The 27,485-nt window shown below is 38.2% G+C and overlaps 1 protein-coding gene across 1 annotated transcript; it reads right to left on the bottom strand.

The window, feature by feature from the left end:
• Positions 1–3,839: 3,839 nt before the first annotated feature.
• LOC121374150 (paramyosin-like) lies at positions 3,840–27,485 on the bottom strand. The gene is made up of 14 exons (XM_041501115.1): positions 27,233–27,485; positions 16,731–16,787; positions 15,671–15,757; positions 14,744–15,235; positions 14,111–14,307; positions 12,692–12,824; positions 11,565–11,781; positions 10,684–10,924; positions 9,477–9,672; positions 8,829–8,957; positions 7,878–8,249; positions 6,968–7,168; positions 5,646–5,819; positions 3,840–4,952 (listed from the first exon to the last, which is right to left on the bottom strand). Exons 1-13 carry the CDS (start codon positions 27,335–27,337, stop codon positions 5,655–5,657), a joined length of 2,592 nt encoding a protein of 863 aa, XP_041357049.1. The 5' UTR covers positions 27,338–27,485; the 3' UTR covers positions 3,840–4,952; positions 5,646–5,654.

The following is a 27,485-nucleotide window of genomic DNA, read 5'->3' on the forward strand; positions in this document are numbered from 1 at the left end:
GTTAAATAATGTATATAAACCCCGAAATTGCAGCTTTAAGATACATTCATTTAAACTTTAAAGCGACAGTCTCGAAGTTGCACAATGACCAAAATATTCATTTTTCTTTTGTAGTGTAAATATTATACCTTAAATTAAATACCCCCACGCCCCAAGAACATTTTATTATTATTATTATTATTATTATTATTATTATTATTATTATTATTTACTTCTATTATTTTTTTTTTAATTCATATTATTGAAACATTCAAAAAGGATGACCCACAGGTAAGACGTGATGTTACATTTTGGAGTTGACAAAAAAAAGGACTTATTTTTATGCTTGAATATTTTAAAGTACACACACACACACACACACACACACACACACACACACACACACACACACACACACACACATATTGCATTATCATTGTGCATTGTGACGGACAATGGATTATTACTATGCATAGTTCTGTGCTATCTTTATTCTTTGTCAGGTGGGAAGGGTCGGGACGTAGCCCGGTGGTGAAGCGCTCGCTTGATGCACGGTCGATTTGGGATCGATCCTCGTCAGTGGGCCCATTGGGCTATTTCTCGCTCCAGCCAGTGCACCACGACTGGTACATCAAAGGCCGTGGTATGTGCTATCCTATCTTTGGGATGGTGCATATAAAAGATCCCTTGCTGCTAATCAAAAAGAGTAGCCCATGAAGTGGCGACAGCGGGTTTCCTCTCAATATCTGTGTGGTCCTTAACCATATGTCTGATGCCATATAACCGTAAATAAAATGTGTTGAGTGCGTCGTTAAATAAACCATTTCCTTCCTTGTCAGGTGGGGAGCTGGAGTGCGAGTGTGAATAATTTTTACTTGCTCATATACCACTAGAGTTTCGAGCATGTCCGTCCCAGGGCCTGTCTCTGGATAGCCAGGGGCTTGAAATTTACATCCAAAAATTAAATAATGGGCCTTTAAAATTTTGATGCGCATCTCTAATATAATAAATAAAGAAAATTCTACTCATTAAATGTGGTCGCTAGATTAGATCGGGTGGTCAAAAAGAAATTAGATAAGATCGGTGGCCTGAATCGGGATGGAGGGTGGTGGGTGGGTAGAGTTGAAAATGGGCAGAATTTTGAAAATAGCAATTAGTAAAAAAGTTAATAGAATTTTAAAAAAAAAAGAAAAAAAAAAAGAAAAAAAGTTACAAGCTAAAAATAAAAAGAATTGACTGCTCGGTCGAATATTTATATAATTTGGAGCATTTTAGAATGACAGTCCAAAAATAAATAAGAGAAAGAAGAGAGGATCGGACTATTTAATAATATTAAAAAAAGAAAGTAATTTCGACATAAACTTTTGAACGAAGGTCTAAAAGTTTAAAGTCCGATCTATATGTCCACGTGAGTGGCCTCGTCAAGGCCGTTAGGGTGCACAGCTTGTAGGGACGAGATGGGTTGCATCCCGTCAAGAAAACCCCTAGATTGACAGTCAATAGACGTTGAAGGTGTAGTGCTGTGCTGAAATACAGATCTTGAGAAGCCGGATCCGTCTGAACGAGAGAGAGAGAGAATCAAACTAGGGTATAGTCCAGTCGTCATGGGTTGTATAGTGGTGCGGACGGGCCCGACTCCGGAGGATACGAGATGGTATCACAATAAAACAAAGCAAAGTCTAGAAAAGAGTAGTAGGGGCCGACCCCGCTTCCTATTTCTTCTTAGAGTGGGGCGGTCAATCTTCCAGTGCTGATAGGACAGGCTCGGACATGTAGAGACTAAACGCGAACAACCGTGGCGTTCTGCAGAATGGCCGTCATACGAGTCACGAAAAAAACAAGTCAACATAGTCAGACGGAGAAATGGCGTGGAGGCAAGGAATCTTGCTAAAAAAGAATCCAACCTGGTGGTGCAGACTGTCGAAACGAGAAGCGTTCCAGCGTTCAATCAGTTCCAATGGCCGCATACATCCCAGTAGAGAACTTCACTTCGCTGACAAAAACAACAAAAGTGAAGGATTCGCAAGTCGAGCCGCGAAAGCACGTGCAGTGTGCACAAGCGAAACAAACACGCCTTACCGCGTCGAGCTGCAGACTGGGAATGGGGGAGCTGGAGCTGCGCGTTTTAATGGTATTTCGCCATTTTCCGTTAAGTTACGAAAATTGCCGAAGACTTTACCATAAAAACGCCAACATTCCTTTGAGATGACGTCAACAATGCTTTGACATTTTAATATGCTTTTTGATGTCACAGCGATACTACGTACATTCTTCTGGATACATTTTAACTGCAGAAATGTGCGAACAGAATCGCTTTTTGACATTTTATAAGCATATTTATTTTAAATGTCTACTACTAGTACTACTACTACTACCTGATGACGACATCTACATATTCAGTTGCGATATTTATTATTTTCTGCAAATGTTGAATAGATATATCAATAGAGGTGAGTGTTTGATTTATTGTTTGTTTGTTTAATTATTTGTTTGTTTATCAGGGCCGATTTAGTAGGGGGTTGGGCCATAGGTATTGTTTGTTTATAGTTATTTTCGTGTTTATATCAACTTGAGGTTTTCAAACTTTAAATACACTTTCCTAGTCATACACATCATCTGCACTGTCTATCCAGGACAGTGGGTTAGCGGTTGTTAGAGGTTAGTGAGAGAGAGGTCGCTGTAGTGGCCTTATATCTACCCATTAAGTCGTTGACCTCGCTTCATTCATTCATTCATTCATTCATTCATTCATTCTTCATTCATTCCATTAATCATCGGCGGGACTTAACCCAGTGGTAAAGCCGGAAGAGTGGTCGATCTAGAATCGATCCCCGTCGATGGGCCCATTGGGCTATTTCTTGTACAATACAGTCTTTGGGATATTGCATAATATTTAAAAAAAACATCCTGCTGAACGGAAAGAGTTGCCCGTTGCGTGGCGTTAGTGGGCTTCCTCTCTCATTATCTGGGTGGGTCTTAACGATATGCCCGACGCCATATAACCGTAATAAAATGTGTTGAGTCTATCGTTAAATGAAACATTCCTTCCTTCCTTCCTTCCTTCCTTCCTTCCTTCCCGAACCATCAGCATGACTTTATTTGTGGTATCATCTCTGTCAAGTCATATTGCTGGATGTTCCAGTTAGCATAGACGTAGGAACCGGGGGTGCGGTGGGTCGATGAATATGCCCCCACCCAACCTCCCTCACTTGAAACCCAAATAATTTACCTTTTTTGTCATACTATGTATTTGAACTTCTACCCGACTTAGGCATGTATCCCCCCTCCTTTACCTTAGTGCTGAGTGCTGAGCAAGTGTAGGGAACAACTCTGTATAGATGTTTCAATGGCCGTCTGGAGTTAGCGTGATACTCTAAATTGTCTCTAAAAATCACAGACTTGAAAATCACCCTCAATTTTTTTTTTTTGTCCCCGCATAATTGTAATGGGAAGCCGGATATAACCTCATGAATTGGTAGAGGAGATTTCTGACGTCCGACCAGTCACTGGATCAATTCCACATTAGAGGACATTTTTTTTTTCCAGATTCAACAAATGCTTCTTGCCTGGTATATCTAAGGCTGTGGTATGTGTTGTCCTCTCTGAGAATATGAATGAAAAATATCGTTGGTGGCTCATTTCCGAGTCGTCCTTATATCACAACCAGGGGCGGATTATACTTTAGGTAAAGGGGGGAGGGGGTCCGAAACAATATGTAAATGTTTATAATTTGAAATTATAAATTTTATGTGAACATCAGTTTAGATCTACGTGGTGGTGTGTTTTTTAAGCCGGGGGGGGGGGGGGGGTCCGTGCAACTGGGACCCCCTGACAACATACAAAATAACACAACACGAGAGTTAGCGAAGCTTCAATGACAATTTATTGACAATGCGAGGATAACATTTACACTGTAAAAGAATTCAGTCAGTATAGCAGATTGAACATGGCACACCATAGCAGAACATGAATTATTACCTTTCAACACATTCAGCTCGGTATTAAACATGTCGAGAAGAAACAAGCAGGTTATACAGTGGCTATGATTCTTTGCCATGTTACTCATTAACCAACGTTGTTTTTATTAAATTATTTTTATTGTTATTACTAGCTTTAACAAGTATGTATGTTACAATCGCTTTGTCAGTCAAAGTAAAACAAAAACAAAAAGAGAAAAAAAAGCATCATAAAATGATGAAAATGTACTCCCAGTAATCTTCGTGAATTTCTGTTTCTCTACGTGTAATATAATAATAATAATAATGCAAATATCCCAACGTGTAATATAATAATGCATATATCCCAACGTTGAACAAATATTTTTCACAGACAGACGACGCAACGTGACACGCGCATGCGGACAAGAGCTAAACAGTCCAACCGATAACTTTTGCGTCATAAACTATCTGTTACCTCAAAATGATATCCTGAGGCCAACATAAATTATTTTTCAGCAAAACCTGAATAAATATCACATGATTTTTATACTTCAAAAAAAAAAAAAAAAAAAAAAAAAAAAAAAAATATTGCACAGAAAAAAAAACATGTTAAATAATTACAATGAACAAGAGCAAATATGTTCAGCCGTTTTCACTATTTTAACTATGATCAAGTTTTTCCCCCGCAAAGTCTTCCTTCATCCTGTTCCTCACTTGGGACCCCATTGGCTGGCTGTTTGTCTTGCGGAAGACGTTTGCTTGATGGTGAGGAAACGAATTCAAGGGGAGTGGCCGTTTCTGACGACGGCTTTCTAAATCCTGTGCCGAATAAGGGCTTCTACGGCGACGAATCTTTGGAATTTCTCACGAAAGACAAAAAATATTTTCCCCTTGTTTTTCATCCAAACACATGTAGCACAAATATTGCTAACGCATTCAACTTTTTGCCATAAATATCAACGTAAATGTACATTTTAAATTTTTTTTTTTTTCAGAATTAAGGACATGGTCTACTGGGGACAGAATGAACAGCATCTGAAATGACAAACAATAAAAACACTCATAATACAATAAAAGAAAACCAAGTTTAGATTCAAACTGTACAAACATTTAAGTGTTTTAGGGTATGTACCTTTAAGTGAACTATCTTGAGCTTTTGCTATTAAAAATAGACAGTGAATTAATTTACTCATATGCCGGTCATATTAACAAAATTCGTAAATATAAAACATTGTAGCCTATCTATTAATCATTTAGGACTCCTTTTGACTTAATTATTATTTTATTTAGCGCTTGAAGAAAATAAATTGAAAAGGATATAATTTATGCGCGTCATCAAGAATTTTAGAAAGTGATTTATGCAATGAACTGGTACATTTTATAATTAATAATAATTTTGTTTCATTAAATCAACAAAAGGCAGTTTGCCCGAACCAGCTCCCAAACGCTGGTGACGTTTCTAATTAATACTGGTCGAAAACATGCTACAATCAGTGGCGGATCCAGAAAATCCATTTAGTGTGGTCCCAATGACACGTGGCCGAAAGTTACAAACGTTCCCGAAGGGATTACACGGACGTAAAAAACAAACAAAAAGAAACCCCCAATTATATATATATAACTCGCAAAACGTTTTTGGGCACGGCCTCTAGGACCCCCCCCCCCTAGATCTGCCACTGACAATAGCTGTAAACTCGGTACAGTCGCTTTAACTGTATTGTGACCCACCTATATAGTTTACATCTTGACGACCCTCATGTGGGTTTCGCGCGTCACCGACATGGACCGGGACCTACGGACAACGCCGAGGTTCTTTTCAGCAAGGTCGGCTCGGTGCTCGGCGTCCTCAATGATTTGCTGAGCTTTGCGGTATTTGTTCATTGTGAGGTTGGCTACATCCTCCTGAAACACGAAATACACGTGCAAAACATAATTATTAACTCAATTTTTGTACATATCATTGGGGGGGGGGGGGGGGGGAGGTACGTGTTGACTATAGTCCTTGCCACAGGGAGCACCTTTTTCATACTATGGAAGAAGGAAGGAAATGTTTTATTTAACGACGCACTCAACACATTTTATTTACGGTTATATGGCGTCAGACACATGATTAAGGACGACACAGGTATAGAGAGAGGAAACCTGCTATCGCCACTTCATGGGCTACTGTTTTCGATTAGCAGCAAGGAATCTTTTATATGCACCATCCCACAGACAGGATAGTACATACCGCGGCCTTTGTTACACCAGTTGTGGAGCACTGGCTGGAACAATCATACTATGGGATGTACTACAAGTTGTTTATTTCTAAGCCGATTTTGTTTCTTCTTACGTCAAACCAAACCAAAATTATTTACAAAAAAACACAACCTTTTTGTAGGAGGATGGGTCGGACTACATTTCAACGTATTTTCGTGCTTATATCCAACTAAGGTTCAAGCACGCTGTCCTGGACACACACCTCAGTTATCTAGGCTGTCTGTCCAGGACAGTGGGTTAGTTATTAGTTAGTTAATGAGAGAGAAGAGGGTGTAGTGGTCTTACACTTAACCCATTCGCTCTGGGTGGGGGCCTGTACCGGGCTGCGAACCCTGTATCTACCAGCCTTATGTCCGATGGCTTAACCACGACACCACCGAGGCCGGTTGGGACGGGGACTATAGAAGGAAATCCAAACTGGAGTACTTCAGCGTATGTAGAAGTGTGAATTATTAATGCTACTGAAGGTACTATAGAAGGAAATCTAAGCTGGATTTGGCATATGTAGAAGTGTGAATTATTAATGCTACTGGACGGATTATAGAAGGAAATCCAAGCTGGAGTACTTCAGCGTATGTAGAAGTGTGAATTATTAATGCTACTGAAGGGACTATAGAAGGAAATCTAAGCTGGATTTGGCATATGTAGAAGTGTGAATTATTAATGCTACTGGACAGATTATAGAAGGAAATCCAAGCTGGAGTACTTCAGCGTATGTAAAAGTGTGAATTATTAATGGTACTGGAAGGATTATATTATGCGTAGAAGTGATTATTATTAAAGCTACTGACCGCCTCCTCAATCTGTCTCTTATAGGTCTTCATTTTGAGGGTGATTTGGTCGTTGATGCTCTGTAGTTCAGCCACCATGCGACGATCCTCCTCGGCGAGAGTAATAATTTCCTTGTACTGGCGTTCGGCCTTGCGCAGATTGGCAATGGCTTCCCGCACGCGGCGCTGTTCTGCCTCCAACTCAGCTTCCAAATCACGGACCTGCAAAACAATTACGTCATAAGTTCATCGAGATACGTATTTTGTCAGACCATTACTTTCATAACGTGTTTACGCTTTGGTTAAAGACTCATTAGTTGTATTTGTTTTACACATAAATTTGAGCAATAAAATTATATCTGGGTAACTTATTTTATGTTAAATTTTCCTGAATATCAATCTTTGACTTTCTGTGAACATAGTGAACATACGTATACCAATAAATAAACTAACTGAACATGACAAGGGCTGTCCCATATCTGATGGGGTGACGAGATAATTTTTTTATTATTCACCATCCACAAAATCATAAGATTACGAGACAGGGGGCAGGGGGAAGAACTGTCACTTAGTGCTGGCGCAAAACCTCAAATTAGGGCAAAAATTATACATTTATTCGGGAAAAATGTGCTAACCTGAGAACCTTTTACCATGTATCTCAGTGTTAATCTTTATTAATATTTGACTTTCGAAAGTATTAAATTCTTTTAAAAAAATAATGTACATAACATATACCACTTAATATAAGCAGGATGTACGCACCCTGGCTTGTAATTTAGCGAAATTCTTTATTTAAAACCCTTAATGTACATAGCATATACCACTTAATATAAGCGAGATGTACGCACCCTGGTTTGCAGTGTGGCGAAATTCTTTAAACCAAATTAATGTACATAACACATATCACGTAATATAAGCGAGATGTACGCACCCTGGCTTGCAGTTTGGCGACCATTCTCTTGCCCTCCCTCATGGCGAATGCCTCAGCCTCCTCCAGCCGGACGGTGATCTCGCGGATCTCGATCTCGAGCTGTTTGCGCAGGGAATCTGCGTTCTTGTAGTTCTCCTGTTCCTGCCTCAGCTCCTCGGCCAGCCTCAGCATTTCCTGGTGCAGGCGATCGGCGCGCTCCTCCGAAGCCCGCTGGGCGTTGATCGCCTCGTCCAGGTCAGACTGCATGGCGGCGATGTCGCCCTCCATACGACGCTTCTCGTTCGTCAGGATGGTCACCTGGAGGGTGATTTCCGTCAGGCGGGTTGACGTCTCGGCCAGCTCGTTCTCGGCATTCTTGCGTGCTCTTTCAGCCTAAGTGATATAAATAGGTCAAGAGGTTTTTTTCAAATACACATACGCACGGCCACGTATATCACATACACATAATAATATACACATATAGACATGCATAAAAATACACGGACACAAACACAGACGCATACGCATACGCATATGCACACACATAGACACACGCTCGTGCTAACACACACTCAGACACTAACACGCTTTTCATGTCCAAAGTCTTATCAGATTACATTAATGGTCTCAGAGAATGTTTAGTTAAAAGTAGTAACATTAAGAAAATGAGAATTATCATTTTATAATTGTAGATTGAATATGACAATTCGTGATCCAACGAAATATTTCCATTTGAACTTAAGTTAAAAGTAATTAAAACTAACATGACCTTTACTAGTGCCAGTATATGTAATATATTTGAGAGCTAAGCATGGTATCTGGTTCTTAAAATCTATTTAATGTTCACCATTAAGAAAAATATATTCAGCATTTAAGCATTCATTAAACAATTACGGGTAAAATTACACTTCAAAAATCACGCCTCGGTATGACTATAGCGGTAGTTATTAAACAAGAAGGGGAGCAACGTACTGCTTCCAGCATGGATCTGACATCTTCAAGCTCTTGCTGGGCGGTGATACGTTTTCGTTCAGATATGGCGAGCTGACCACGGAGGTCATCTGCATTGCGCCTTTCATCATCCAAAAGTACTTCGAGTTCCTGGGAAGAAATAAAAAAAACAAAAAACAGTTATCACATTCAAAATCGTATCTGCGCAAGGCAGTCGAAAGGTTGTTTTGACAAAATCATATAAAGAGTATCCATATTGTATATGCCACTATACTGGTTCTCACATTAGTTCCAGCGATACTGACTTTTTCTGTTACACATAAAATGCATGTTGACCTACTGCAAACACATGGACAAAAACACATTGGATTTTTATAACTGATAATTTATGGAAACAGCTGTAATAGCCTAATATATTACACTCTATAAAATGTCCTGTCATTGTCTTTAATGAATCATATTCTTTTATAATAGCAAACAACATTTGTTTTTTTAATTTTCACTTGGATTATCTGAATGTTAAAGAGATTTTTGTTGTGTGTTAATGGAAATGTATATAACTTAAATGTGGGACAATACATATTACTATAGCTCATTAGTCAAATCGAGCAGTATGTAGTTTTACAAATACTCTAAAAAAAAATTAGTATTGTAATCCTGGTCCCTGACCTTGACACGCTGTTGCAGTGACTTGATCTGTTTAAGATATTCTGCGTTCGCCTTGTTAGCATTGTCAAGAGCACCCTCGAGTTCGCGAATGTCCGTCTCGTACTTCTTCCTGATTCGGTTGATCTCGGACTTGTAGCGAGTCTCCACCTCGATGAGGGTGCGTTGCAGTTCCTCGATAACACGAGCGCTGCTTCTCCTGCAAGCAAATCACGCAATACTAGAATGGACACAAGACAATACCTCGCCAAACATAACTAGGATCCGGCCTGGTGCTTATAAAACTTTTAGAGTCTTGACTTGAGAGACTCTAATAGAGTCTGAGACTCTGCTGTCATGACAACGCCATACAAATTATATGCGTGTGACGTCATTTGAGATTGAGTTTGGACTCTAGAAGGTTTATAAGCACGGGCCCTGGACTTCTGTTACAGACTATTTGCAACAGTTATAATGGTCTTCCAAATCATATCTAACGAGGGTGGTAGGGGAAGCTACGAAAAGTTGTTCCTTTTTCTTCTGAAGTGACTTTTGTGTCTAGGTAGAAAAAGATCCTATATTACGTCCCTTTATTCCTTTTTACGATCCACCCTACCTAGTTCTGTAGGCTCTGTCCAGGTGAACACGGCATTAGATGCATGGTGCTTATAATTAAAATGTTTCTTGTATTCATATAATTTAAATCAATTGTGTAATTAAAATTTGACCGATTATAACCGAGGATCGATGATAAAATGCCAACAGATTCCCAAGACTGGTCGAAAATATAAAAAACGTAGTCACAAGGCACCTGTGATCTTGAAAGCGGACCAGATCTACATGGCACCCATCCCTCCCAGTTATAATTTAAGCCAAAGACTCCGATACTACTTTAATGTCACCCATCCCTCCCTTAGAACCACGTCTAATTTAAGCCATAGGGCCTGATACTAACTTAATGTCACCCATCCCTCCCAGGTCTAATTTAAGCCAAAAACCCTAATACTAACTTAATGTCACCCATCCCTCCCAGGTCTACTTTAAGCCAAAGGCCCTGGTACTAACTTAATTTCACCCATCCCTCCCAGGTCTAATTTAAGCCAAATACCCCTGGTACTAACTTAATGTAATCCATCCCTCCCAGGTCTAATTTAAGCCAAATGCCCTGATACAAACTTAATGTTACCCATCCCTCTAACGTCTAATTTAAGCCAAAGCCCATGATACTAACTTAATATTTTCGATCTCCTCGTCCTTCTCTCTGAGTCTGTTCTCCATCTCGGTTCGGAGGGTGGCCAGCGCGTTCTGGGCGTTGGCCAGTTTGTTCTCGGCGTCACGGAGCGCGTCCTCGGTGTCCTTGAGAGCGGCAGCCAGCGAGTCTCTCTCAGCCTCGAGCTGGGCACGGAGCTGGCGGAGGTCAGCCAGTTCGCGATTGGCGTCCTTCAGAGCGTGCTGGGCCTCACGCAGCTGATCTGTAATTAAAGAACAGCATGTCTGTTTAGTGACACCTTGCTGACACCACACATGCTACTCTTAAGACAAGTAGCTGCGTATCTAAACATTTCTAGCTTGCAATTATTAAACAGTACGCAAGTATTACAAACACATTTTTCGAATGTTTAGAAGTCACCTTTTGTCATTAAAACGTTACTATGAACCACTGACGTAAAACAATAAGCTACTTTAATTACAAAAGAGAATAACTGACTAATGTCGTAGGTTATCAGCTATATCCTGTGTCATACCTGATGGGTTCTTGTTCTCCATTTAGATGTTATCAGTGATTATCTTAACATGAGAATTTCTGACAATACACATCTGAGAGTTTTTTGTTCTCCCACTGGAGGTTGTCACTGACAATACATACCTGAGAGGTTTTTATTTTCACACTGGAGGTTGTCACTGACAATACACACCTGTGAGGTTCTTGTTCTCCCTCTGGAGGTTGTCATTGCCAATACATACCTGAGAGGTTCTTGTTCTCCCTCTGGAGGTTGACACTGCCAATACATACCTGAGAGGTTCTTGTTCTCCCTCTGGAGGTTGTCACTGACAATACACACCTGAGAGGTTCTTGTTCTCCCTCTGGAGGTTGTCACTGACAATACACACCTGAGAGGTTCTTGTTCTCCCTCTGGAGGTTGTCGTTCCTCTCGGTGAGCTCGGCGACGAGCACCTTGAGTCGGTGACACTCGGCCTCCAGGTTGGCCTTGTCGGCGCGCAGACCGTTGTTCTCGGCGGTCAGGTCGTCCACCTTCTTCTGCAGCAGCGCGTTCTCGTTCTCCAGCTGGCGGTTCCTCTTTGTCAGGTCTTGTATGATGATTTGAATCTGAACATAAACCACAGCAACCGTTACCAGAAGAAAATTGTACTTATTTGTAGTAGCAAATTGTACTTAGTTATAGTAGCAAATTGTAGTTAGTTATAGTAACAAACTATAGATAGTACTAAACCAAATAACTTCTGGCTGGATCAAAGTTTGAGGTGCACCGAACTTTTGATAGAGCAGTTAATACCACAAGTCCTGTGATTGGTAAAAAACCCACCCACCCATTTATTTCATATGGGTAAAATATGTATGCACTTTTATTCCCTCTAGTACCACTGTGTCAAGTAGCCTTGTGCTTGAAACATGTATGAGGTACCTGTGAAAAAAAACCTGTATTAAAATTGTGTGCGGAACTAGGGTAATCATGGACGCTACCTATTATCTCTGAAATGTGCAGCTTGACCCCCAATGTTTTCCGATTCATTTGAAGGGTGAGGGGTGGTATTAGTTATATCCGTGGTATATGTGTCGATTGATACGCTGCAGGTAAGAGTTTTAGCCACATATGTTACTACTGTCGTCTATGTAACCACTCGTAATAGCAAAATCTAATTGTGTTCATATAGAGTGCAATTATACAGAGCGTTCACAGTACCAAATACATAGTTGTGCACGTTTTATATCAGCAGTTAGAATGATTGAAATAATAATAAATATTATTAAACTAAACTACATGCATTTGGCAATGAAGTACATCGATTACATGTTACAAAGAAGTACAGAGGGGCGAAAGTATAGATTGAAATCAACAGAACCTGCTGAACAAATTCCCATAAAGACATACTGTTGTCGTATCTCAGAATAGCCAGTTTTCCTTTAGGATCCCCGTGTTCCATGAATGGTTTATTAAAGGCATGTTTGTGTGGAAGTTCATGCTGAAAACCAGACTATATTTGAGAAGGAAACTTACATTTTCTATTTCGATTGTGAGTTCCTTGATTTCGGCGGACAGTTTGTTCTTGGTCTTTTCCAAATTGCTGCATCGAGCGCGGAGTGTTTCATTCTCTCCTTCAAGGTCGGCAATCTTAGCGTTAAGTCTACGCCTATAGGAAGACAAACAGAATAAGATTAACAATCCGGTACAATACTGTACAATCGTATAAACATTAAGTAGTTTATACACAATGCTATCACTGATAGTAGTCGGTGGTTATTCAGTCAGATGACAGAAAATAGCAACTACATCGTCTGTGATTTCCTCCACCCCACCCAGCCGATAATACACATAATAAGCTCATATTTCTCCAAAATCCGGGGCTGTGCTCATCAAATGTTAATCTAGACCAAAGACTCAAATTTTTAGGTCAGACACTGAGTCTGTACTTTGAAACTTGTAAAAGTACAGTTGTTTTAACATGATCCATTTGTGCTTGTTGTTCGTGCATAGCTAAATTAACCGTGTTCCTGTTTGGCCGAATTGGCCCTATTTTGTCACTTAGATGCCCTGTTTTGGGATATACCAATTCATCTGTTGCTTACTACTATATAGTATATTAGTGTAGTGGTATAAAGTATTCTCATTGGAATAGAGGATTGCCGGTTCGAATATCCCCAGTAAGAAGTTCATAATTATAAACCCGCGAATCACAAACCATCAGAATATCATTGCATGTTTCTATTATTAGAATAATAAGCAACAAAGTGAGGAATATGGAAGTGAAACAGCATTTGTGAGGATTCAACAAATTACGTATTTATAATAATTTCTCTGGGTGTGTGCTGCACGGCCTTCAACCGAGTGTTTGACATTACTGATCTTAATTGCGATCAAGTGGACATTCAAATGATTCATTCTGTGAAAGTCTTGGAAGCTTGTGCGAGTGGTTTGTGTCTCGAACTGTCAAACTGGACATAACTTGTACTGATTCGTCAGATTCCGCGTCAGTTTTCAATGAACCCGTGCACGTTCACACCTAGCAGTTTCCCTGCCGTTCATTGCTTGCAGATCACGTTTATGCCAACGATATCCCTGGCAAGAGTCGATGCAGTCTGGTCAATGTACACTTTTTGTTAGTTCATAAACGTAAGAAAGAAATTGTAATTATTTTAAAATGTATACCCCTGAAAAAATTGAACTACTAAGAAGACCAATGGAAAAATCATACACTAAGAAGACCAATGGAAAAATCACACACTACGAAGACCAATGGAAAAATCATACACTAAGAAGACCAATCGAAACACCATACACTAAGAAGACCAATGGAAAAATCATACACTAAGAAGACCAATGGAAAAATCATACACTAAGAAGACCAATCGAAACACAATACACTAAGAAGACCAATTGAAAAATCATACACTAAGAAGACCAATGAAAACATCATACCTGCTATCTTCCAGCTCCTCCTGGAGGGCGATGATTTGCTTGTCAAACTTGGCTTTGAGTGAAGAATATTCGCTGTTCACCTTGGAAAGCTGTTGTCGCAAGGTGTTGGAGGTTTCGGATTCCTCTTCAAACCGGGCGTTCAGGTTGTCGTAGTCGGCGTGCAGGCCCTGCAGCTGCACCTGCAGATTCTGTCTTTGCTGAAAACAACACCGACACACGATTGGAGAGCAGAACATCTTAGACTTATGCGTGAAATAAATTTCACCGAAAATAATGATGCGAGTTTCCTTGCATTAAAATGCAGTGAGTGGTTTGTTTGTTTGTTTGTTTTGTTTGTTGGTTTTTGGGTGGGTTTTTTTTAAAGAGCTGGTTATTAATACAAAATGTTTGTGAATAGATATAACAAATCGATATACAATTATTTCCATGCTCCCATGTAAAAATATTCACAATCCAGTCTATAGAATTGTATAGAAAGACAAAATAAAAAACAGCATAAGTTGTAAAACTGTCTCTGTTTATGACACTGGTAATAAACTATTTCATTTATTATGATGTAAGATGTACCAAATATATGAATGGATGGCAAATCAACTGCCAGTTATATGACGACGAAGAACCCTAATAATTTACCCTTGATTCATCATCATGGGCGCGCTTCAAGTCATCTAGTTGGGCCTGCAGTTGAGATTTGGCCTTAGCGAGAGCCTGGTTGGCGCTGTCCAGTTCCTGCACTTGGTGCTGAAGGTCGAAATTTTCCTGAGTCAGACGAGTGCGTGATCCGTTGCTATCGTTGAGCTGTCTCGTGAGATCGTCAACCTGGCCCTTGAGGGCTCTGTTGGACGCCTCAAGGGAGTCGATCCTGCTGTCGGCCGACGCCTTGGACTTGGCGAGCGAGTCTACTTGCACCTGGAGACTGTCGATTTCAATGATCAGTTGCTGCTTCTCCTTCTCGGCGCGGTTCTTCTGTTTCGACACGTACTCCAGCTGGTCTGTGAGATCGTTCACAGTCTCGTTGTGTCGCTTGCGTAGACTCTGTTCGGCGCTCTCGTGCGATAGAATAGCCAACTCAAGATCTTTACGAAGTTTGTTGACCTCGGACTCACGTTTCTTTGCCATCTCCATCTGTTAACGATAGCATCCGATATTTGGTTAAATCTTACATAAATATTACATTAATGTTTTGGTAACTATAATGATGATGATCATGATGATAAATATTTATTAAATGATGTATTTTTAAGGAAAAAACATGTAGCATTATGTTTTATGCTGTAACAAAAGTAACACTTTATTCCGTCGCATATAAAACCCAATTGAACTACTAATCCTAATTTATATTTTTAGTTACTATATTGTGTACTTTCTTGTCAGCTTGAAAAGATATATATTAAATATTAATTGATATCACTGAATGTATATTTTGTTTGATACTTTCCAGTATATCACATGGTGATGGCGATAAGGAGGAGGAGGAGAAAAAGCAGGAGAAGGTGGCAAAGGAGAAGGAAAAAAGGTGGAATAAGGAAAGAAGAAGACGAAGAAACTAATAATAATTACATGTTGTATGGAAACGCTTCCTTGTTCATCCAGTCGGTCCTGGAGCTGTTCATATTGGAAGAGTGTCTCGGCAAACTGCTTTTCTGCCTGCACAGTAAATCATTAGTAAATACATTAGACACTGACAGCAGAAAACAAACATACGTACATTAGACTAGCCACAATAGGCGATTCATTCACTATAGTCTTTTATTATGATAAAACACCCAATAAATGAACTTTAAAAGTCCAAAAGCCAATCTGAGGAGTTACTAAAAATGAAGATCAGACTCGCACATTAAAGTCTGTATTCCAGATTCTAATACCATAATTCAATTTATATTATTGTTAAAACCGCCAGAAAAATATTATCTCATGTCAAAAGTAATTTACCAGTATATAAATGCGCTCTTCGCTTTTCAATAATAGCACAAGGAACATAATTCATTAATATAATTACACATGTATATGTAAGTGTTTCTTCTTTGACATACACTAATCTTGAGTATAATTATTTTTAATTTTCTTAGAACAATTGTAAGGTAAGCATTTAGGTATCTCGACACTAATCCAGCTAGTTCTATTCTGGGGCAATAAATATTAGTTAAAAAGCAACAGAAAATAGACATTAATACAATATTATTCATCTTAGATATGTCTCTAACAACCAAACTTTGCTTTACGTACGTACTATTAGTCAACGCTAAGAACATATATAATGCTATTATGTAGAGGTACACACACACTTCTACAAACTGTTCCTTCTTATAGCAAGTGTACACAAATAATAGACAATTCTTTATGTCAAGAAATAGTTAATAAAACCTAGAAATGCACTCTCTGAATAGAGGCTTTGGTTGGCTGTCACTATTTCATAAGCAGTCAGTTCCATATATATATATATATATATATATATATATATATATATATATATATATATATATATATATATATATATATATATATATTAATTCAACCTAAATCTAGACTGTTATATCACTTGAACAAAAAGGTTCATTAAAAGATATTGTTATTGAAGATATTTGATGCAATAATTTACAAAGGCACAACATATACTCACCCGAACGCGTGCGTCTCTTTCGAAATCTAAACTGTCTTCCAACTCACGAATTCTGGCCTAAAAGTAAACAAAGTGTGTAAAAATGAGATGGTAAAATATAATTCAATCTATATTATATATAAACATAGATGTTAAATTATAATTCTGTCTTCAGTCGACATTATAAGCATATTCGATGGTAAAATATAATAATTCAGTCAAAAAGGCTTCTCTTATTTCTGGTTAATTAAAATATAAATTGAATATATAGAGTCAAACCTATCTTAAGCGGCCAACCATGAGAATAGGCAAACATTGCCGTTTAACACTAGTGGCATTCAAGACGCGGATTCATGGGACGATTCTGAGGGTGCGCATTCCACCCCTTAACTTCAAATGTATATAAATGCATGTTACTATACTTTGGAATACAGTAGGTGCCCTTTTTGGCCTTGCATTCTCTCCCTGGAACAACCCTGCAGTCGCTCCTGCATTCCACAGTCACAATTTCATAATGGAGATTCCATACTGATTGGTTACTAGTATCCTTAAACATGGGCGGATCCAAGGGGGGGGGGGGGGGACCAGAGGGACGCGTCCCCCCCAAAATTGTTCAAGTGCCCTCAAAATGTCCAAGTGCCCTTTTTGTTTGTAGAATTTTTTTTTTTTTAAGTAAACAATAATTATATTGTAGATAAATGAAATCAAGATTTTCGTGTACATGCGCAAGCTTGCAGATATGTGTCTGTGTTATTGAGTCTCAATGGGGCCCCATTGAGGTTCTAACGCGAGTGACGCCAATTTACTTCATTATTGCTAGTATATTATGACGTAGAACTGTAGGAATTCATATTAATTGTAAATATCAAAACTTGTAGTAAGGTGCCCTTTTGACGAGTCAATGTGCCCTTCTTTTTTGGTCCCCCCCTAAAAATATTTCCTGGATCCGCCCATGCTTAAAGGTGTGAAGATTGCTTATCCCCGGTACCATGTCGAAGGTATTCGTTTAATACCGGCCTCGGTGGCGCAGTGGTTAAGCCATTGTACTACAGAGCGAGTTCTTAAGGGTTCAATGGGTAGGTGCAAGTCCACTACACCCTCTTCCATCTCACTAACCACTAACCACTAACCACTAACAACTAACCCGCTGTCCTGGACAGACAGCCCATATAGCCGAGGCGTGTGCCCCGGACAGTGTGCTTATACCTTAATTGGATATAAGCACGAAAATATGTTGAAATGAAATTCGTTTAATAGAAGTAACTTTATCACTGACATTAAAAAAAAAAAAAAAAAACGACAGCGAAGAAGTGGTCACTTAATACAGGTGACCGCTTGGGCAGGTTTGATTGTATGTACCGGCGTAAATATAAAACAATTTTAATCTTTGTCTGTATTCTTCGTCAATTATATGCTGTATTCTTTGATACTGGTTGAATTTATCTTAAAGTGTACCTATCTAAGCCCCCCACCCCTAAATTTTACGACAGTTATATACATACACTGTATATCTATGTGTATATTTTTTTTTTTACGTTGGAGAATCCCTTCGGAAAAGTTTGTGGCCTTTAGGCTCATGTCATTGCTCCCCCCCCTCCTTAAATGGATTTTCTGGATCCGCCATTGAATAATAAATAGTGGGGTGGAAGAGACAGTAAAAAGGGATAGGGTAACAGTAACATACAGTCTCCCCCAGCAACTGTTCGTATTTTTTGTCAACATGAGGAGTAACTGTCGCCCCCCCCCCACCTCAACCCCATCTATCCGAAATGTACGACCAAATGAGTACATGTATAATTTCATACTTTCGTATAGTAGCCTATTTGTTTTAAATAATTGTGTTTATTTGGTTAGGGTGTGGACTAAATGAAAAACAAAGACGGAAATCTTTGGATTCTCGCACCATGCCAGTTGTTCGTCGTGACACAAGATGCAAAACTATTGTCAAGAAAAGTATGTGAAATACAACAATGTTATTAAATATATATATATATATACACACACACACATATATATGGTCAAATATACAAATGTAAATCTGTATAATAAATAATGTTGTATTTGTTTTTCAATGCGCACAGCTAATTAACTGAAAGACAGACTTGAAAAAGACTAGAACTGTTGTTACACATTCTACATGTATATAACATGTATGTGAGAAACATGCTTTGTCCATGCAATATGTGCGATCAGGGGCCCAAGGCCCAAAACACTCTGAATCTGGGTCCAGGTCTGGGTCTGGGTCTGGCGAGTACGGTACCAGTCGAAAATGAAATGCACTGAATCGAATGTGACAAAGGACACGCGCCTGTGATGACGTCAACTACAGATCTGGCAACAGACGACGTAAAACATACGCTATATTTTAACACTGCCAGACTGGCAGCTGCGCAGCCTTATTTTTAAAAATATGTTTTCTTAATAAACAACAGGAAAGATATATATTAAGCAATTCGGAATTGTCGTAATTATTCTTGATGTTTATAGAAGAAAATATATCCAAAGATATGAACGCAGTCAATTATATCGATATATACTGATAACACGTAACAGATACAGACGCAGACGTGAAAATACACCGCACATGGCGCTTTTACTACACTCGGCAGACGCAGAACCAGATCCAGATTCGGTGTGTTTTGGGCCTTATTCTCAAAGCTATCTTAAGTTCTCATAAGTCCTTGCAAGTATTTTTGCATTGCACTGCGAGATCGCAAAGCTGCGAGAGTTTAAAGCATTAAGATCCAGGTGTGTATGTAAGGTGTATGCGTGTAAGTAAAGTGTATACCAGGTAACGTAACGCCGCCGCCAGGTGGACTTGTGTTAGGCATGTGTGGATTCCTGCAGCCTCATCTAAATATAACCCACACATGTCTGTGCAACCTTCATAAATACCAAGGTTGAAATCATGCTACTACTAAGTCTTAGAAAACAATCGAGCAAAACAAGATGAGGGTATTTGTTGCCTCCATTCAAGACATATTGATATCTGTTGGCACAATAATCACCAAGTAGTTATGTGTCTGTTCTTTGATAGCATCAGTCCGTTACTGAAAGGCGTGGGTGTATCAAACTACCCCGTGGTGGCAGTGACGTCACAGCAGTATGGTATGTAGCTAAGTGGTGATGGATTCTAAAAGCGCCATATGCTAAGAATATATACGTTACTGGACGTGGGTGTACATTCATGAGAGGTGTAAACCATCATTTGAACACACAGTGGGATTTTGGTTCACTTCTACAGTGCAAAAAGTGCAAGTAATACACAAGAAAAACCCATCCGATTTATTGTATATATTAAACTATAGATTATATTTGGTAAAACAGCCAAATTGCAACACTATTGACATGCACTAATTTCAACAGAGTTAGTTAAATGTGATAATTAAAATGTTGCTCGAAAATCAGTTAATTACTGGCGCTTTCCTCATTGTTGTGCATTCATTGAAAAATACTTCTTCCGAGTCGGGTAACAAAATATACATTTTACATTTTTGCACGCAATCAAAAACAATATACTAGTATTTCTGACAATCTTTGTCAGCCATTCTTCCACTGCAGTGTAAAAAGAAAGGAAGAGAGAAAGTGTAGTCAAGGGGAATAACGTAACTGCATAATGTTCAATAAATTTCCTTTCATTTATTGAATTTATTGTTTGTTATTCCCCAATGACGTAGGTTTAATCAAAGGTGTAGACAAATGGGTGATATTTTGATATAAAAAAGGCCGATTTTCTTGCCTTCAGCACAAGGTGAAGTTGAAAAGGAAATCACCCGGGATGATCATCAAAGGTGAGATTTAGCAATCAAGGACTGATTGGACTAGGAACACACCTGTCACTGGACGAGGATCACACCTTTTGCACAATACCTTAAGCCGGTTTTCATCCTCCTGGAACATACGTTTTTCGGTCACCTGAACCCTCGACTCCGACGTGTTTACGTTTTTAACATTCGATACGCTAGATGACTCTTTGTGAACCTGACAAGCAAAAACCGTTCACAAAAGCATTTAATGGAGTTGCAGCTACCATAGCAGCGTTAGCGTCAGCGAACTTGATCATAAAATAGGGTTCTTCACGGTCGTAACTAGTATAAAATAACTCGGAGGGAGATAGAAACGGAAGCAAGGTTCAATAAAATATTTGCATCTCTAGCTAAAAAAACCCGTCAGTGGTTGTCAAAATAATTATTATGTTAGCTGTTGAGTTACTGTATAAGAAAATTGCTACCATATGAAAGCGTTAGTTTATGTGTTATTGATGAAGTTTGGTAATATTCGTTAGTGAGTTATTCTATAAGTGTGTTAAGAACATGGTAGTAATAATTAGCTATATTGTAGTTATATCACCTTAAGATGCAATATTTGGAGTAACGTTACATTATTTTAATTGGGTGAAAATTAGACAATATTGTTATTATTGTTTATGAGACATTTAAAGAAAGATATCTACTATTTTCACACTTATTCAGACTCTCAAGTATAACTGTAGACCAGGCTTCGTTGATTCTAACCATTTATTATAGTGTAGGTGTTACTCGTTTGCTTTTTGTTTTCAATATGGAATTAAATTTTACTTTTTGTGCTTTTCCTTTAATTAGTTACTGCAAAATGTTGAGACGTACATTTCCCCTATCTTTTATTAGTTATTAATTAATATACAGTTCCACTATATTTTGCTCATAAAAACAATTACTGCCACAACAATTTTATAATAGGATATTAATAAGCTGGAATTACACAAGATGTCTGATTCTAATTAAGAAGTTTGTTTTGTTTAACGACACCACTAGAGCACATTGATTTATTAATCATCGACTATTGGATGTCTTAGAGAGGAAACCCGCTACATTTTTCCATTAACAGCAAGGGATCTTTTACATGCACTATCCCACAGACAGGATAGTACATACCACGGCCTTTGATTTACCAGTCGTGGTGCACTGGCTGAAGCGAGAAATAGCCCAATGGGCCCACTGACGGGAATCGATCCTAGACCGACCGCGCATCAGCCGAGCGCTTTACCACTCGGCTACGTCCCGCCCCGATGCTAATTAAAGACACTGGTCCTGCTTATTATAACCCTACTAACTATATTACACATGTTTTTGCCATTAAATTAAACATCACTTAATCGTCTTGCTTAAGTTATACATTTTGGCACACTAATTGTGTTTTTAGTTGTCTGGCGTCTATAATATCTCCAAACAGTGACTTTAATATATAGACTTTAGACTTCTAGAACACTTGTTGTAGACAGACATACATTGCATTTTATACTTTCTTAATTTATACAACTATCTGTTTCTGATGCCAATGTGCATACAATTGGAGCATAAACAAACAAAAAGAAGAGCAACAGAACATGTATTAAAATTGCTCGTTACATAACCCATGCATTATTTGTAATCGCTTTACTAACCAAGCATAAACAAGTAATATGTAGGTCTACATTAAGAAACAAAATAACCAAAACAGGAAAGTAAACAAAATGTGAAGTGCTGCGAGCTATATAGCCTTTTCCCTAGTGTTGACCATTCCTTTAATTGTTCTGTGAGCCATTTTTATTTTGTTCTGTTTTACGAGTTTTTCACTTATTCTTTTTTTTTTTAATATCGAGTTAGCCAAAAGAATCGTAACATAAAACAATGTATCAAAGGCGGCTTCATTTGTTTTCTGAGTCATATTAATAGCTGATCCAATCACCCCTCCCTCCATTCTCTTTGGTCAAAGTATTTGTGATGTTGATGAGATTTTAAGCGTTTTGTTTACAGCGTCTTATTTTGACAAAGCGAAGGTTTTATGAGAAAGTACAGACAACTAGCTCCATGTTCCAAAGATAGCTGGATTCCTGGCAAAACGAGACGCTCCTAGCAGTGATAGTGCGCGCCATAAAAGGAGCATACATGAGCTAAATATAGTCCACTGACGAAGATCTGCAGTAGAAGATTCCCCGTGTTTATAACCTGATAAAACTGAAGATTCCAACTTTTTGGAAAACACATTGACGCTCTGACATAAACTGAATGACCCATTTCACTGGAAATTCTTTAAAACCATAACATGTAGCCAACTGAGACGAAACGAGCTTATCGAAATCACAGTTGGGGGCATACCCTTATCACTTGATAGATAAACTGTAGTCGTTATTAGACAGATAGAAAGATGGTGTTTTGCAGGTTTTCCTTTTACAGTTGAATACTTATGCACTGAGTAACATTACATTAGTAAATTTTACAAAGTTTACTTTTGTAAAGAAAATATATTATTTTATAGAAAACGCTCCAAATATTTTATATATATTAATATATTAAAGTTTAGTACATTTGTATACAAACATAATAATATTGTTATAATTTTATTTTATTGCGGTTAAATAGCTTACAATAACACGTCTTTATAAATTAACAGTACCAAAGACAATATATTTTGAATGTGTGTTTAAACTAAAGTGGATTGCTAGCACAGGAAAAGAATCCATGATAAATTCCTTAACTGTAAATTATTCTCAGTTATCGAATTTCGACATTTGAGCAAGTCTAGACTCAGATTTAAATTTTTTTAGTTGATATTTTGAGATATTAATTTCTTGTATAACTTGTACATCTGTTGTTTTTAACTTTGCATTGCTCACATGACGTCTACATTTGTGCGTACCCGAGCTAGATATCATTCAACAAAGACAACAGAACTACTAAGTATTTTCCTCTTATTATTTTTCAGGGGACAGATTTGTCCCTGCATTTCGCTGGTCTCCCAGCCCATAAGAATGACTAACATATGAATACTCTTTCTCCTATCACACACGTGATAATATTAAACTTGAATGTTGCTTTTTCTTTTTTTCTTCCATATAATATATGTTTCTCTTGAAACACCTATGTTGGTGGGTGTGGATGTCAGGGCCATATCCTCCGGGGGAGCGGGAGCAGTTGTCCCCCCCCCCCCCCCCCCCCGAAAATATCACTTTTTATTAAAAGCATACACTTCTCAGGGTTTAAAGGGGCATTCCTGAGTTTGCTGCATTGTAAGATGTTTCCGACTAATAAAATATTTCTACCATTAAACTTACATACTAAATATATTTTCTTGTTTATAATATCAATGTCTGTATATTCAATGTGTTTCTGGTCGTGTTAATATTTGTAAGAAGACCAAACTGGATTTTGTCTTCAAATAATTTCGCACGTACGAAAAAATATATTTTAGGAAATATAATGAAATTTAACCTAGTAAAAAATATTAGAACGATCAGAAACACGTTTAATATACAGCCACTAATATTTTATGCAGAAAAATATATTTGATATGCAATTACAATCGTTAAAATGGCTCTGTTAGTCGACAACATATTAAAAGTTGCATTAAACTCAGGAATGTCCCTTTAATTTGTGTAGTGTTTCATTTGTTTATAAAAAGTAATGCCCCCTCCCTCAGGATTCTGATCAGTGTACGGCCCTGGATGTGGATGCTGAGTAAAGCTATATCGATTTATTTTCATTGGCTATACATGTGTATATATAATATTATATATCACATGACTAACATTGCAGTAATGTCAGACGTAAATGATACATAAATCAGAGTTACATTATCTTCAGAGAGGAATCCTTCATGCAGATTACAATCACTATATCCTCCTCTCAAATATTTGATTCTGTTTATTCTGTGTTGATAAACAGGGACCTAAAGGAGCGCGTGGGAGAAAGTGTTTGCATCTACCGCTGATAATAGCTGATAATACCGAAGGTGGGTTCAGAGAATCTGGAACCAAAATCACTAGACGGAAAATAGTCCTTGTTGGCACGTTACCAAACGCCGGCTTTATAAAATGAGTTCCGTTGCCAGGGAAAGTAGTTCTATTTTTAGCCGGCAGTAACGCTACACCTACAGGTAATTTCCAGATCCATCCGCCATGCCCAAATGAGGCAAGCGGCCAATGGCACATGAAGTGCAAGGTAGAGGCATGTCTATCTGCTGACACTGCATCTCTTGTTCACTCACTTCACGTAGTTCTGTGGTTAATAATAACAAGCAATAACACGAATTATAATTGACAACAGTTACTAACCGAATTACTGAAACCCGTTCATTACCCTGGGGGATTCTCTCGCACTTATCTTGTAAGAATAAACATGGCGCCAGATAAGCCGTTATTGCATAGAAACGTGTTTTTGTGGAAATATTAAACACCCCGCACTTGTAAACACAGGGTTATGTAAATAATGTTGTTTTCAAAACACAACTACGTCAATAGTATTCATTATATTATCTCTATTAGTTTTAGTTCGCTATATTAGAATTATCTATAATAAAAAATAATTATAATATTGTTTAGATGTAAAATTCTTTGAATGTAAATTGTATAGGTATACGTAAAGCGTGTACACCTTTTTGACATTTTAAAGAACGTTTCTAATGTTTTTGAAATTTTATTATTTTACAATAGTTGTATCATAATAATTTTAATTTAATTGTCTCAACTACTTGGCTTGTCAGTACTGTTAATGTTATTAACCATTCTATATTATGGCTAGTGAATCTGACTGTGTCGTGTGTATACGTTTAGAAGTGTAACGATATAAGTACTATTATTTTGTTTATTATTTTGTGCTTACACCTGCATTAGTAAACTGTAAACCAAACATCATTAACGTGTTTGGAAATAAACGTTTCTTCTCCCTATTATATCGTGGATATACAGTAGAACATTTCACTTTTCAACCAGCGTCAATGACTGGTATATCGTGATATGTGATTTCCCGTCTGTAGGAAATTGAGTATGAAAGATCCAAAGTTGATACATAACAATAGGCGTGCGCTAAAACAGCTTGCTTTGAGCTATGGCCATGACCAAATAATAAGAGTGCCTTATGTACCAAAAGCGAGAGTCTTCTTTAATGTACAACCGGCCTCGGTGGCGTCGTGGTTAGGCCATCGGTCTACAGGCTGGTAGGTACTGGGTTCTGATCCCAGTCGAGGCATGGGATTTTTAATCCAGATACCGACTCCAAACCCTGAGTGAGTTCTCCGCAAGGTTCAATGGGTAGGTGTAAACCACTTGCACCGACCAGTGGTCCATAACTGGTTCAACAAAGGCCATGGTTTGTGCTATCCTGCCTGTGGGAAGCGCAAATAAAAGATCCCTTGCTGCCTGTCGTAAAAGAGTAGCCTATGTGACGACAGCGGGTTTCCTCTTAAAAATAGTGTCAGAATGACCATATGTTTGACGTCCAATAGCCGATGATAAGATAAAAAAATCAATGTGCTCTAGTGGCGTCGTTAAATAAAACAAAATTTTACTTCTTTAGTGTACATAGAAGCAATTAGTTTTTGTTTTCCAACTGTTACTCAGTCTACAATCGACTATATACAATGCAACATAGGCTGGTATCTAATTCAGCTGAACAAATCTTTAGTGTAAGGCTAATGCACAGAAGAAATCATTAGGGTAAGGGTAACGACCAAATAAAACATTGACCCATTTCCGGTTTTTGTGGCGAGCTAATACTTTATTTATTTATTTATTTATTGTTAGTGGAAACAGCACAAAAGCTAACATCTGTGTGATTGCTGCTTGTAATATCCAAGCTTGCTCAACTGAGTTTTCATACACAGGCTGAATGGTGTAAATGTGTCATAATTAATCTTGAAAATGCAATATCTCGCGGTACGTAACAGATTCTTGGGTATTCTATCTGATTATATTTTACATATTCATAATGGTATTCGGTGACATTTTAAAGTTAGCATTTCCATCATTTTAACACAGAAGTGGACGAAAACGAGATGAGCTCCCTTCAGGTCCCTATAGCTACCCACCAGATTGGACAGACATGGTATATTATGATCTTTGTGCTTTTTCATAAAATAACACACCATACAATGACAAGTAAGTGTTTACAAAGTTTGATCGATACACACGACATGATTGATAAACTGCTTTTAACGAGTGATATACAATACTTCAGAACTGAGATACAACAATACAATATATGCATGTAGTCTGAGGAGGTCATCTGACGTCAAACTAAATTTGCGAAACTGACCTTGACGGCAGATACGTCGGACTTTTGAGACTATACGCAACTAACAAATGAAGCTGAAACTTTGATACACATTGCGTTTAACACCTTGCATAGTTTACTCTACATTTATAACAATAAAATAATTCGAAAACATTTGATTGTTTAAAACTAAAACACAGGTTTTTTTTAATTACTTAGTTTTGGCTAATTAAGCAAGCTAGCAGCACCCCACACATGTTGTTAATGCGTATAACAGAAAATAGCGATCGTTAGAACAGCATCATTATCAACAAGAACACTAAATATATTATATTTCATATATACTAGTATACATTATCCTTATGCAACCAATTACTTTGAATATGCACACAAAATCAATTATTAAAGATTACAACAAATCCATATAAATAAAATAAATATATATATATATATATATAAACTGTGAGTGATTAGTAGGCACTTTTTTGTTCTCAAGCAGCGAAGGCCTAGGCCTACCTCAAGCCTATTCTGCGTTGCCGGCGACGTTCCTCGGTACACATTGTATGTCCGTTGAATGGTTCGCTTGGTAATGTGGTGGCTGCTGACATCGTCGTAGTCCATTTTGGCGGGTGTAAGGGACGACTGACGATCACAAACAAGCTATGGTAAGGTCGAAAAGGAACTGAGACACAAACCACGACCAACACCGGTACAGACTGGCAACGTTAGGCTAAGCGAGGCGGACTGACCCGAACGCCGACTCCAAAAT

This window comes from Gigantopelta aegis, chromosome 6 (genome assembly GCF_016097555.1).
Source record: "Gigantopelta aegis isolate Gae_Host chromosome 6, Gae_host_genome, whole genome shotgun sequence".
NCBI classification, from domain to species: Eukaryota; Metazoa; Mollusca; class Gastropoda; order Neomphalida; family Peltospiridae; genus Gigantopelta; species Gigantopelta aegis.